This window comes from Tachyglossus aculeatus, chromosome 2 (assembly GCF_015852505.1).
Source record: "Tachyglossus aculeatus isolate mTacAcu1 chromosome 2, mTacAcu1.pri, whole genome shotgun sequence".
In the NCBI taxonomy this organism is placed as follows: domain Eukaryota; kingdom Metazoa; phylum Chordata; class Mammalia; order Monotremata; family Tachyglossidae; genus Tachyglossus; species Tachyglossus aculeatus.
This window is the reverse complement of record NC_052067.1, coordinates 137,275,519-137,290,502: the sequence shown is the minus strand read 5'-3', so window position 1 is coordinate 137,290,502 and position 14,984 is coordinate 137,275,519. Positions and strand designations below refer to the sequence as shown.

At 46.8% G+C, this 14,984-nt stretch overlaps 2 protein-coding genes across 2 annotated transcripts; one reads left to right on the top strand and one right to left on the bottom strand.

Moving 5' to 3' along the window:
* Window positions 1–3,094: 3,094 nt before the first annotated feature.
* On the bottom strand, window positions 3,095–4,039 carry LOC119943586 (olfactory receptor 51V1-like). The gene has a single exon (XM_038764670.1). The coding sequence runs from the start codon at window positions 4,037–4,039 to the stop codon at window positions 3,095–3,097; it is 945 nt and encodes a 314-aa protein (XP_038620598.1).
* Window positions 4,040–14,523: 10,484 nt separating this feature from the next.
* Window positions 14,524–14,943, top strand: LOC119943579 (CDGSH iron-sulfur domain-containing protein 2-like). The gene has a single exon (XM_038764656.1). It carries the CDS (start codon window positions 14,524–14,526, stop codon window positions 14,941–14,943), a length of 420 nt encoding a protein of 139 aa, XP_038620584.1.
* The last annotated feature ends 41 nt before the right edge of the window (window positions 14,944–14,984 follow it).

The window sequence follows — 14,984 nt, the reverse complement described above, 5'->3', positions numbered from 1 at the left end:
AAATAGTTTTGTCTGGCAGAAGAGAGGGCTGAGTTAAGGCAGGAAAGGATAAACTTGAAGTGAACGAGGTTGGCATGGTGTTTAGACTTTCGCCAGCAGCGTTCGGCAGCTCGAGCATAAGAGCGAAGGAGGCGGACAGTGGCAGTGATCCAGGGCTGTGGGTTAGTGGTGCGAGAGCGGCGAAGGGAAAGGGGAGCGAGCGAGTCTAGCTGAGTAGAAAGGGTAGAGTTGAGAGCAGTAATCTGATCATCAAGACTGGGTAGAGAGGAGAGGGCGGCGAGGTGGGGTGTGAGGCGTTCCGAAAGATGGGTGGGGCCCAGAGAGCGGAGATCTCTGTGAGGGAGTAATACGGATTTACAGGGGAAAGGAGTGTGAGTGAGGAGGCAGGTGAGAAGATTATGATCAGAGAGAGGGATCACAGAGTTGGTGAGGGTGGACACAGTGCAGCGGTAGGAGATGATGAGGTCGAGGGTATGACCAAGTTGGTGAGTGGGTGAGGTGGGGTGGAGGAAGAGGTTGGCAGCGTCAAGGAGAGATAGAAGGCGGGCGGCAGAGGAGTCGTTAGGGATATCCATGTGGATATTGAAGTCTCCAAGGATCAGAGTGGGCATGGAGAAGGAGAGAAGGAATGTGAGGAAGGGGTCAAAGTCGTTAAAGAAGTTGGAAGTGAGGCCCGGAGGGCAGTAGATGACGGCTACTAGAATCTGGAGGGGGTGGTAGAGGCGAATAATGTGGGCTTCAAAGGAGGGGAAGGAAAGGGAAGGGGGAGGAGGGATAGTGCGAAAGCGACATTGGGGGGCGAGAAGGAAACCGACACCTCCTCCTTTTCCAGTGAGTCTGGGGGAGTGGGAGAAGAAGAGGCCTGCACTGCAGAGAGCAGCAGAAGAGACCGTGTCGTCCGACGACAGCCATGTTTCAGTTAGGGCGAGGAGGAGTAGAGAACTGGAAAGGAAAAGGTCCAGGATGAAAGGAATCTTACTTAAAACGGAGCGGGGGTTCCAGAGGCCACACTTGGCATCAGCTGTCGAGGGTGGGGAGGGAGGGGGAAGGGTGCGAGGGGTGGGGAGGGTTTGGATTGGGATGAGTTGGCGGGGGCCTGGGCGGGGAGAGTGGGAAGGGGGGGTGGCGATGGGAAAGGAGAACTGGGATGGGGTGGGGGCGGGGAGAAGGGGAGGAGGGGGGTCGGGAGGGAGAAGCAGAGGACCTGCGCTGGTACAGAGGAATCCTTGGTAGGGGTTGAGGGGGAGCGGTCTTGGTGGGTGAGAGGGTGGGAAACAGCTGGGTGGGAGAGGGGAAGGGGAAGGTGAGGAATGGGAATGGCAGTTGGGAGCAAGGGAACTGAAAGTTCATGGTGAGGTCAACAGGGCGAGTGACAGTACAGTGGGGGGTTAACAATTGAGATGCAGAAGCAATAAAACAGTAGCAATGATAAAAGTAGGCGATGGCATCACAGGGTGTAGTTGAGCAATCAATATGCTATGGCAATAATAGAATTGGCAAACAATGATGCCACAGAGAGCAGATACAAACTATTAAGAGCTGGAGTAGGGTGGGCCAGTTAAGGGGGGTCAGGGAGCAGAGATACCTGGGGAGGGGAGCGAACAGTCAACTAGCATGGGAGGGCTGAGGAGGTGTGAATGAGGTTGTCGTTAATGTAACATGTAACATGGTGCTAACAAGGTGCTAACAAGGGCTTTTTACCTGGGGGCGGGCGGGGGTAGAGTCAGTCAGGACCGGACCGGGAAGGGGGGGGGGATGAGGGGCACTTTACGGAAGGCCTCCTAAGTGGGGGGGGGGTGGAAGCAGGCGGGGCGTCCGTGGGGGCGCTGAGATGGCGGGAGGGTGGGCGGCCAGGCCTCTCGGGAACGGAGTCACGGGCGTCAATGGCGGCGCTCTGAGGAGAGGAGCCTTCCGGGAGCGGCAAGTCCTCGCGGGGTGATGGCGGGCGGGCGGGCCTCTCGGGAACGGAGTCCCGGGCGTCTATGGCGGCGCTCTGAGGAGAGGGTCATCTCCTCTGCCTCGCAGAAATGATCTTGTTGGCTCTTTCACGTGTTCCCTTGGACTGATTCATTCATTCATTCATTCAATGGTATTTATTGAGTGCTTACTGTGTGCAGAGCACTGTACTAAATGCTTGGGAAGTACAAGTTTGCAACATATAGAGACGGTCTCTACCCAATAACGGGCTCACAGTCTAGAAGGGGGAGACATACAACAAAACAAAACATATAAACAAAATAAAATAAATAGAATAAATATGTACAAGTAGAATAAATAAATAAATAGAGTAATAAATATGTACAAACATCTATACATATATACAGGTGCTGTGGGGAGGGGAAGGAGGTAAGGCAGGGGGATGGGGAGAGGGAGTAGGGGGAGAGGGAGTAGGGGGAGAGGAAGGAAGGGGCTCAGTTTGGGACTGATCATTGGTAGCCCTCCTCTCTTATCTTCTTATCTTTCCCATTAGACTGAAATGTCCTTAAAGGCAGATATTGTGCCTTGCTATCATCCATCTCCCCTTTGAGGGCAGGGACCATGTGACTTAATTCTTGTATTCTCCCAGGGGCTTAGTACAGTGGTTTGCAGTCAGTAGGCACTCACAGATTGATTGACTGTTCCCCAAGGGCCTAGAGAAGCAGCATCGCTCAGTGGAAAGAGCCCGGGCTTTGGAGTCAGAGGTCATGGGTTCAAATCCTGACTCCGCCAATTGTCAGCTGTGTGACTTTGGGCAAGGCGCTTAACTTCTCTGTGCCTGTTACCTCATCTGTAAAATGGGGATTAAGATGGTGAGCACCACGTGGGACAAGCTGATCACCTTGTAACCTCCCCAGAGCCATGCTTAGAACAGTTCTTTGCATATAGTAAGTGCTTAATAAATACCATTATTATTATTATTAGTAGTAGTAGTAGTAGTAGTAGTAGTAGTAGTAGTAGTAGTAGTATATGCTCTGAATCCAGAGAACTCAGTAAATGCTGTTGACAGGAATGAGGATGGGGAGAGGTTGAGGAGCCAGAAGATAGCCTGCTGATGGCACCTGGGAGCCGGGCCATGGGGAGTCAGTTTGTTTCTCACTCATGAAAGGCAAGCTGCTCAGCCCCTTTCTAGGTAGAACATTCTTTGGATTCTTTTGCAGATCTGCTGGGTTTTAATACCGTAGATGATGGGGTTCATCAGGGGAGGGAAAAGAATGTAGACGTTGCCCATGAGCATGTGGACCAGAGGAGTCAGGTGCTTTCCAAAACGGTGAACCATGGTCAGGCCGATGACGGGAAAATAAAAAACCAAGATGGTGAGGATATGAGAGGTGCAGGTTTGGAGAGACTTCAGCCTCTTCCCACAGGAGGCCACAGTCAGCACGGTGCAGAAGATCAGGATGTAGGAGGCCAGAATGAGGACAGAGTCCAAGACAAGAGTGCTGATCACGAGCCCGAGGGCGTAGAAACTGTTGAACTGAATGTCGGAACAAGTCAAGCGGAGCAGGTCCTGGTGCAGACAGAAGGAATGAGAGAGGACATGGGGGCAGCAATAGAAGAAGAATCTGAGGCGGATAATCGCAGGAAGGGTCAATAGAAAACACCTGGTTAAAACGATTGTTCCGATTTTGATGATTGATGAGCCGGTTACTAGAGAAGTGTAGCACAAGGGGTTGCAGATTGCGATGAAGCGGTCCCAAGACATGGCCAGGAGGACACCGGACTCCATGATGGACAGTCCATGGATAAAGTACGCTTGGGCGATGCAGGAATCGAGGCTGATCTTCTGGCATTGCCCCCAAAGGACGCCCAAAACCGTGGGCAGCGTCGAGAGTTCTGTGCCCAAGTCCGTGGTGGTCAGCAAGGCCAAAAGGTAGTACATGGGCTCGTGGAGGCTCCACTCCATCCGAAGTATGTAGAGGATGGTGCTGTTCCCCAGCAGCACTATGGTGTAGATGGCGGACAAGAGGAGGGCGACCCATGGGTAAGCCAATTCCAGGCCCAGGAAGCCCAGGAGACGGAAGGTAGAAGTCCTGAAGTTGGAGGGGTGGAGAGTAGACATGGTGAACCTTTGAAGAGCTAGTAGGTCTGTTTCCTGGAATGGAAGGGGCAGAGCAATCGATCAATCAGTAATTCAATCAGTTGTATTCATTTATTGTATGTATTTATTTATTTTACTTGTACATATCTATTCTATTTATTTTATTTTGTTAATATGTTTTGTTTTGTTCTCTGTCTCCCCCTTCTAGACTGTGAGCCCACTGTTGGGTAGGGACTGTCTATGTGTTGCCAACTTGTACTTCCCAAGCGCTTAGTACGTGCTCTGCACACAGTAAGCGCTCAATAAATACGATTGATTGATTGATTCATTGTATTTATTGAGCTCTTACTGTGTACAGAGCACTGTATTAAGGGCTTGCGAGAGCACACTACAACAGAGTTGGTTACCGAAATATAAAAACTTAAATATTTAACATTAAATATTAAACAAATATAATTCTATATATTCTGATGATATTGATACCTGTTTACTTGTTTTGTTTTCTTGTCTGTCTCCCCCTTCTAGACTGTGAGCCTGTCGTTGGGTAGGGACCGTCTCTATATTTTGCCGATTTGTACTTCCCAAGTGCTTAGTACAGGGATCTACACAAAGTAAGCGCTCAATCAATACAATTGAATGGATGAATGAATGAATGAAAGAAAGAGTTCAAACAGTACCCTGTGGATTTCAGAAATTCCAAAGCCTCATGTAGTACACGGACTGTGTCAGAAAGGATTATCTCATATCTACCCCCTTGCTTAGTACAGTTCTTGGTACAGTCTTGCTTAGTACAGTTTCTAGACTGCAATTTCCTCTCTAGACTGTATACTCCTTAGGGGCAGGGGATGTGTCTCCCACCTCTGTTATATTGTACTCTCCCAAGTCTTTAGTATAATGCTTTGCCCATAGAAAGTGCTCACCAAATACAATTGATTGTTTGATTGACAGATAACAAGTGCTTAACCAATACCATAATTTAGTGGATTGAGCAAGGCCATAAGGACTCAGATGATCACAGGTTCTAAATCTCAGCTCTGCCACTTGTCTTCTTTCTGACCTGGGGCCAGTCATTTCACTCCTCTGTGCCTCAGTTACCTCATCTGTAAAATGGGGATTGAGGCTTGTGAGCTCTATGTGGGACAGGAACTGTGTTCAAACTATTTGCTTGTATCCAACCCAGTGTTTAGTAAAGTGCCTGGCACTTTTGCTGCCATAGCAAGCTGCCATAGCAAGCACTTAACAAGTACCATAATGATAATAATAGCTATTATCATCATTTTATTTTCCCATCCTGTTTTTCCTCCCTTCTATATCCCTTACAAACTTACACCTTACTCCCTAAATACATGACACTCACCTCACTTCCACCCCTCATATGTATCCTTATAGTAGCTTGCCTCCCCAATTGTAATTTATTTTAATGTTCATCATCCCTGAGGGATTGTAAATTCCTTGAGGACAGGGATGGTGTTGCAAACTGTTATCGACAAGTAGGGTGCAAAATAGGTTAACTAGGTGTAAATCGGCCGCAGGGTTCTTGTACCCAGGGTGGTGATGCTGATAGGAAAAATGACTGGGAGACATGAGTTCAGATAGAGCAGTAAAGAAAGAAAGTGGCTACCTGCCCGTTCACCTCCCGGGAGAGGTACGAGTGACAAGCAGCCCCCATACAAGCAGCCCTGATCCCAGCTGCTTCTTCCTCTTTTATTGGGTTTCAAATCTGAGCTACACAAAGGATTCCTGAGAGTAGTGCCATCCGTGAGGCCTTGGCATTCCTGGATCCCAAGATAAAGTACAACTGTTTGTTTGTCATGGTTTGGTTAGTGTTAAAATCCCTGTTTACAAGATGTTATCAGGAGATAATGGTCCACACAGGATGGGGACATTCCAGACAGAGAGGGGCCACTTTGGTTAATGTTACTTTACAAACACTGGAGTGCTTTCGGTCTGCACAAAATAAAGGGTTACTGTTGGTATGCACAAGATGGAGTCAGTCATGCCAAGTTTGCTGGTAGACAACACAAACTATTTTACTCACTTAAGTACTTATTACAGTGCTCTGCACACAACAAGTGATCAATGAATGCCACTGACTGATTGACCTAATGTCTTGTATCATATTTCACCTAATCCAGTGTCTGAGCAGTGCCCTCCTCTAACTGACCCCAGAAAGGAGGTTTCCTGAGGTGGAGGGACATAGGCCAATGAGGCTTAGCCTTCCAATCCTCCTGTTGCTTTTGCATTGATGGGAAGACTGTAGTGGTGATTTCTTATTACCAGGGTGTTTTCCCCCTAAGTTCTGTTTGCTTCCACTTAGGAATGACAGATTCCTTGAGAAGGGGCAGAAAAGGGCAAAGATGATGAGCAGGAGGGTAGAGCATCCTTCTTTTAAACACAGATGGAGAAGCAGTTCAGCCTAGTTCAGGCCTGGGAGTCAGGGGACTGAGGTCCTAATCTCTGCCCCACCACTTACTTGCTGTGTGACCTTGGACATGTCACTTAACTCTCTGTGCCTCAATTCTCTCATCTGTAATTGTGATTCAATATCTGTTCTCCTTCCCCCTTAGACTGTGAGCCCCCTGTGAGACAGAGACTATGTCTAATGTGATTGTACTGTGTCTACCCCACACTTTTCATAGTGTTTGTCACATAGTAAATGTTTAACAAATGCTAGAGGGACTTTTATTATTATTTTTTCTTAATAGTATTTGTTAATAATAATGATTATAATAATAATGTTGGTATTTGTTAAGCACTTACTATCTGCCAAGTATTGTTCTAAGCACTGGGGTAGATACAAGTTGATCAGGTTAACCCATGTGGAGCTTACATTCTTCATCCCCATTTTACAGATGATGTAACTGAGGAACAGAGAATTTAAGTGACTTGACCAAGGTCACACAGCTGACAAGTAGTGGAGCTGATTGGAACCCATGACCTCAGACTCCCAAGCTCTTTCCACTAAGCCATGCTGTTTCTATATAAGTGCTTACTATGTGCCAGGTACTGAGCCCACTCTTTTAGACTGTGAGCCCACTGTTGGGCAGGGACTGTCTCTATGTGATGCCAATTTGTACTTCCCAAGTGCTTAGTACAGTGCTCTGCACATAGTAAGCGCTCAATAAATACGATTGATTGATTGATTGATTGTACTAAGTGCTGGGGTAGATTCAAGACAATTGGATTGGATGTAGTTATTAGTAGTAGTAGTAGTATTGCTAAGATTAAGACTCTTCTGTCTGGAAAGGCTCAGTCTTCAGTGAACCATGTTTGAAGTTTACAAAATCTCACAATCTGTAAACAGGGCAAACATGGAATTGTGGCTCACCAAATCCCACGCCACTAGAAGACACTCACTGAAGCTTGAAGAAGATGGATTAAAAACCAACCCAAGGAAACACCTTTTCACAGAGCAGATGGTCAGCATGTAGAAAAATTTCTCAAGTTGTAGATATTTCTGTTTGTCTTTCCAACTAAAATCTAAGCTCCACAGGGACAGAAAACATGTCACTTTGTTATTCTGTACTTCCCAAGTCCTTGGTACGTGCACTGCACCAAGTAGGTGTTTATACATGCTACTACTGTTACTACTCCTATTCCCTAAGGAAGCTGCAGAAAACTGCTGAAGATTTAATAGAAGTTTGGGTAAGTTCATAGGGCCATGGTGGGTAACTACATGGCTCAGTGGAAAGAGCCCAGGCTTTGGAGTCAGAGATCAGGGGTTCAAATCCTGGCTCCACCACATGTCTGCTGTGTGACCTTGGGCAAGTCACTGAACTTCTCCAAGCCTCAGTTACCTCATCTGTAAAATGGGGATTGACTGTGAGCCCCACGTGGGACAACCTGATCACGTTATATCCCCCCAGCGCTTAGAACAGTGCTCTGCACATAGTAAGCACTTAACAAATGCTATTATTATTATTATTATTATTATTAACTAGTGGGAAAGTGCGGGTTGTGGGATGGTCCATCTCTGTCTTGAGGAGAGGAGGAAAGAAGGACAACAGCCATACTGTTCATTCAATCAGTCTGAGGCTTGTATCAGGAACAGAATCCTGGTGTGATTCAGTGATGACAGAGTGATAGGCTTTTGTCAACACCAAGCTCTGATAGACTTAGGTGCCAGAGGGCCCAGCTGTGGCAGAGTAGATGGACTAGGCCCCTTCTCTCAGCAACCCCCCAGGAGGAGCTGGGTTTGGGGGCTGGTGAGATGGAAAGGGAGGGACTTTGCAGGCCTGAGGAAAGGCCTCACCTCAGCTCCGACTTCTTGAAATGGGACTGAGCTTTCCAGGACTTTCCCAACTCATGTGCAATCTTAATTCCATGTCCGTGTGGCCTGGTGGAAACAGAACAGACCTGAGAGTCAAGTGATCTGGGTTCTAAAACCGGGCCCACCTTGGGCAAGTTATTTAACTTCTCTGTGCCTCAGTTACTTCATTTGTAAAATGGAGATTCTTATCTTAGACTGTGAGCCCTATGATAAACAATGTCATTGTCCAACTTGATTATTTTGTATCTACTCCAGTGTTTAGTGCAGTGCTTGACACATAGTAAGTGCTTAACAATTATTATGTCAGATAAAGGTTATCTAACTGGTTGCACTCCTTTTTTTAAAATTTGTTAAGCACTTACTATAAAATAAGCACTGCTCTAACAGCTGGGTTAGATATAAGATAATCAGGTTGGACACAATCCCTGTTTCATATGAGACTCACAGCTAAAGGTGGAGGGTGGCACCTTTCATTCGGTGGTACCTGACTTTCTTCTCCCTCTTAATTCATTCCATGTTAAATGCCACCTGGGTTTTTATTACATTACTTCTGATCAGGTTAACCTAGTTTTCCTGTATTTGATTACTTTCTTCTGTGATCATTTCCTCTATTGGGAGTTTCAAACACCAGTTGTGATGGTGCATACAGCCACCACATAATTCACCGAGAACTGGATAGAAAATTGTTCAGAGGAGGGAGGGAAGAAGGGAGGGAGGGAGGGAGAGAGAGAGAGAGAGAGAGAGAGAGAGAGAGAGAGAGAGAGAGAGAGAGAGAGATTAAGTTTACCTACTGTTTACTGCTATATTAATGCAGCAGTGATCTAATAATGTCTTTCGTATTTGTTGGGGGCTTACCATATGTCAAGTGCTCTGCTGAGCACTCGAGTAGATAAAGGATAATCAGATCAGACACAGTCCCTATCCCATAATGGGTTCACAGTTTAAGGGCGAGGGAGAGCAGGCACCGAATCCCCATTTTACAGATGAGGAAACTGAGGCATGGAGCATTTAAGAGACTTACCCAAGATTCCCCAGCAGGCTAGTGTCAGATCCAGGATTTGAACCTAGGTTTCACTCATTCATTCATTCAATCATATTTATTGACTGCTTACTGTGTGCAGAGCACTGTATTAAGCCCTTGGGAAGTACAAGGTGGAAACATATAGAGATGGTCCCTACCCAACAGCGGGCTCACAGTCTAGAAGGGGGAGACAGACAACAAAACAAAACATATTAACAAAATAAAATAAATAGAATACTAAATATGTACAAGTAAAATAGAGTAATAAATCTGTACAAACATATATACAGGTGCCGTGGGGAGGGGAAGGAGGTAGGGCAGGGAGGATGGGGAGGAGGGGGAGAGAAAGGAGGGGGCTCATTCTGGGAAGGCCTCCTGGAGGAGGTGAGCTCTCAGTAGGGCTTTGAAGGGGGGAAGAGAGCTAGCTTGGCGGATGTGCGGAGGGAGGGCATTCCAGGCCAGGGGCAGGACATGGGCCGGGGGTCGATTGCTGGACAGGCAAGAACGAGGCACAGTGAGGAGGTTAGTGGCAGAGGAACGGAGGGTGCGGGCTGGGCTGTAGAAGGAAAGAAGGGAGGTGAGGTAGGAGGGGGTGAGGGGATGGAGAGCCTTGAAGCTGAGAGTGAGGAGTTTTTGCCTGATGCGTAGGTTGATTGGTAACCACTGGAGACTTTTGAGGAGGGGAGTAACATGCCCAGAGCATTTCTGCAGAAAGATGATCCGGGCAGCAGCGTGAAGTATAGATTGAAGTGGGGAGAGACAGGAGGATGGGAGATCAGAGAGGAGGCTGATGCAGTAATCCAGTCGGGATAGGATGAGAGATTGAACCAGCAGGGTAGCGGTTTGGATGGAGAGGAAAGGGCGGATCTTGGCGATGTTGCAGAGGTGAGACTGGCAGGTTTTGGTGATGGATTGGATGTGAGGGGTGAATGAGAGAGCAGAGTCAAGGATGACACCAAAGTTGCGGGCATGTGAGACGGGAAGGATGGTAGTGCCGTCAACAGTGATAGGAAAGTCAGGGAGAGGGCAGGGTTTGGGAGGGAAGATAAGAAGTTCAGTCTTGGACATATTGAGTTTTAGATGGCGGGCAGACATCCAGGTGGAGATGTCTTGAAGGCAGGAGGAAAGACGAGCCTGAAGGGAGGGAAGTTTCCTGAACTTCAGGAACTTCAGGAGTCTGAAGTTTCCTGACTTCCAGGCCTGTACTCTCTCTACTAGACCAAAACATTGGTTGACTAGTAGAAATTCTTATGCACTTACCACACTTCTATCCAATCAGTCTATCTCTAGACTGTAAGCTCGTTGTGGGCAGGGAATGTGTCTGTTTATTGTTGTATTGTACTCTCCCAAGATCTTAGTACAGTGTTCTACACCCAGTAAAAGCTCCATAAATACAACCAAATGAATGAATTGAATGAATCAGTACTCTGCTGCTCAGGACAAGGGTAAGAGCTGACTCCAGGAGGCTGCGGAAAGGAGTGTATTGTGCTTTTCTAAGTACTTAGCACTGTGCTCTGCAAACAGTAAACACTCCATAAATACCATTGATTGATTGATTGAGGAGTGGTGGAGGGATGAGTTCTTTTATCTTCTGCCTCTCCCCAACTTCCCCTAAGCCTTCTGTCCAACTGTCCTCTCTCCCTACCAGCAACCTCTCCTGCCATAAGGGCTTTTGCCCCTTTAGGGTTGTACCCCTCCCAAACCACCATCCATCCTCTCCAGCCACCATATAACAGGATAATTGGTTACGCAGTCCAGTATAGCTAACACACACACACACATGCACACACATTAGTGCACACAAAAACATATCCACACACACCCATACAAACAACCTCCACTCTCAGTTTATTGGCTTAAACCAGTAAACAGAGATCCATTTTCCCATTTTAATGAACCATTTTTTCAATCTTCCTTTTTTCTTCCCTCACTGGCCCATCTTTCTCTCGGGATCTAAATAGTAATAATTATAGTGTATTTTAAACACTTACTATTCATTCATTCATTCATTCATATTTATTGAGCGCTTACTGTGTGCAGAACAATGTACTAAGTGCTTGGGAAGTACAAGTCAGCAACATATAGAGACAGTCCCTACCCAACAACGGGCTCACAGTCTAGAAAGTCACCATAATAAACGCTGGGGTAAATGCAAGCAAATTAGGTTGAACACAGTCCCTGTCCCACGTGAGGCTCACAGTCTCAATCCCCATTTTATAGATGAGGTAATTGAGGCCCAGATAAGTGAAGTGACTTGAATATTTACTATTATTATTAATAACTTAAAACCGAACCACTGGTCCTGCTCGTCCAACCAAATTAGGCTGTGGTTGTACTTTTGTCAGTAATTTTCTCAGTAATCCCCTCAGCCCTTGTATTTGCTTTATCTTTTGGCTACTTTGTTCCTCAGCATCAGTATCAGTAGTATGCACTCTGATTAATTACAGTGATCAAAGTACTTAAGGACCATGCAAAAAAATTAAAGACGCGATCCCAGCTCTTGAGGAGCTTAGGGCCAAATGGAGGAGGAAATTAACATAAATTAATAAAGCCATCATAGTTAACTGTGAGAAAATGAATAAATGTGACAGAAATGAATGAGTAGACAAATACTTCAGAGAACACAAGGAAATGGATTCAATGATTAGTTCATTATCCGGTCAATGGCTCCTGCTGTCAAGGAGCTTACACCCTAATGAGCTTCCCAAAGGAGGGTCTTTTTAGGAAGGCTTTTAGGAGGCCAAGGGAATTTAGAAGGAGTGTAGCAGAAGCTGAGAGAAGAGAGGGAGAAATAAATCCAGCAGTGAAAAAGCTTGGCCTCAGATACTGAAGGCCTCAATCCACCACGGTCTAGTGTTTACAGATTGCCTACAGACTGTAAGATGTAGGGGTGGGTGTTCAAACTGACATCACCAAATCAAAATGCTTTGTCAAACTGAATTACGGAAAGGGGCCAGGAGAGAGATAAGGGATATTAGGAGGAATCATGGTCAATATGATAGCTACCTCTTCTGCACTTGCAAGGCTAGGGTGTCTTGACTCTCAGTACCTGAGCTCTTTCCACTAGTGCCCAAAGGTTCCAGTACTTCCCAAGCACTTAGTACTGTGCTCTGCACAAAGTAAGTGCTCAATAAATACGATTGAATGAATGAATGGAGAAGGAGCTTTTTGTGAGTTGAGACACACCCGGGTTGGCCTCTCATCACTTGGTTATAATCTGGGCTGCTTGTGGAAGGGGACTATGGCTGGTTTGGAGGGAGGGGTGGAGAAAACACGGGCAGCGGATAAGAGGGAGGGGAGACGGTATCATGGAGGAGAGGATGGAAGATGAATGTGGCACCAAATGGCCCCAGGGTGGGGAAGGGCATGGCTTTAGAGATAAGGGGAGATCGTTGCAGCTGGGCTAATTTGATCCTTCTGGCAGCCCCATCACCCTAGGGTGCTTCATACTGCTCTCAGGGTACCCTACACCTGAACTGAAGCAACGTTTCCCCCTTTCCCAGTGCCAAGGGGATCTAGTTCAGACCTCCATGGGACAGTGAGTGGTTGAGAAGCAGCATGGTGTGGATAGAACACGAGCCTGGGAGTCAGAAGGTCATGGGTTCAAATCCTTGTTTTCCACTTGTCTGCTATGTGACTTTGAGCAAGTCACTTAACTTCTCTGGGCTTCAGTTACCTCATCTGTAAAATGGGAATTAAGAGAGTGAGCCCCATGTGGGACAGGGATTAACTTGTATCTCCCCCTGTTCTTAAGTATAGTACTTGGCACATAGTAAAAGCTTAACAAGTACCATTATTGTTTTTATAATTGCTATTATTGAGGGGGGCAGGGCCACCTGAGTGAAGAGGTCCAGTGTCAGATGGGGAAACATGCCCTCAGAAGAACTCACAGGCAAGTTGGGAGATGCTGGTTTTCTCTGGTTTTATTTTATGATGGAAAAATCTTGTTGGTGTTTGTGAATAGAGTCCCTGTCCCATATTGGTAGTGCAGTGTCTCTCTCCCTCTTCAGTAGTTGTGGTATTTTTTTACTGACCTACTATGTGCCAAACACTGTAGTAAGTGCTGAGGTACATACAAGATAAGTCAGACATGGTCCAACAGTTCTTTTATAGAACTGACACTCTGCCCAGCTTCCTGTCCTGGACAAGACTGTCTGCCAACTGAATGGACATAGTTTCCAACTCCCCTGACACTACCCACTGCTTAATGCCCACTAGAGAGGCTTCCATGAGATGTTTCTCCTCACCCCTTTTCACTAATGAGTATAATAGTAAAAATGATGTTTATTAAGTGCTTACTATGCCCTAGGCAGTGTACTAAGTGCTGGGGTAGATACCGGATATTCAGGTTGGACACAGTCTCCGTCCCACATGGGGCTCACAGTCTTAATCCCCATTTTTCTGATGAGGAAACTGAAGCACAGAGAAGTGATTCACCCAGGGTCACACAGCAGAATAGTTGCAGAGCTGGGATTAAAACCCAGGTCCTCTAGACTCCCAGGCCCCTGGTCTTTCTGCTAGGCCACACTGCTTCACTATTTGCATCTTTCACCCCCAATATGTCCTCTCTGATTGGCTGGGTTAGCAGTGACCTCACTGACTGAGGCTTTGTATCTATTTGGCTTTAGGCGGGTATGCTTTGTGGGCTTAGCTAGGGTCCTTGAGGAACTTTATCTACTTCTACCATATGTTCCCCAGTGCCTGGTAAAAGGGTCTGCACCCATTAGGTGTCCAGAAAATACTGATGCTAGTGGTGATGATAATAACTACACTGGTAGTTCTGCCCTCCCAGTTGAATCTTCCTCAAGAGGGTTGAGTGGTACTTTCCAATGGCTTCTGGAGTGGTTGGAGAGTAGGGAGGTAGGCTGGTCACCTTGGTTCAAGTATCAGTCATTTCCTGTGGGTGCAGTTAATTGGCTGGTGGTGGGCAGGGATAACTGAAGGATCTGGCCATCGGCTCTCTGTAGGTCAGAAAGCCAATTTGGACTGTTTTGCCAAGGAGCGATACTGTTCTCATACGCCTCTCAGCATCAGTAATTTCCTCAGTAATCCGCTCAGCCCTCCTATTTGCCTTGGCTTTTGCCTACTTGGTTCCTCAGCATCAGTATGAATAGTATGCACTCCCCCTCACCACCACCCCTGGGGCTCCCCGCGAGCCGCACCAACGTGCAGGTGCCGTAGCCGACGGGAAGCCGAGCAATGGCCGCTGTGACCATGATGCTGGAGAGTGTGGCCCACATTGTGAAAGTCCAACTCCCCACCTACCCCAAGCGGCTCCTGGTGTCCAAGAGCATCGCCGGATTTGCCCGGCTGACGGTTTCAGAATGGCTGCGGTTACAGCCATTCCTGGGCATACTTGCCCTGGTGAGCTATCTTGCAGTCCATCCCTTCCTTCCCAAGAAGAAGCAACAGAAAGACAGCTTGATTAATCTCAAGATCCAGAAGGAAAACCCCAAAGTAGTGAACGAAATCAACATTGAGAATCTGTGTCTCACTAAAGCAGCTTATTGCAGGTGTTGGCGTTCTAAATTGTTTCCTGCCTGTGATGGCTCGCATAATAAACACAATGAATTGATGGGAGACAATGTGGATCCACTAATATTGAAGAAGAAGGAGGTGAAAGAATGGAATTGATTGACAATATTGAAGATTTCTGAATCTGGTGGAGCTATTTC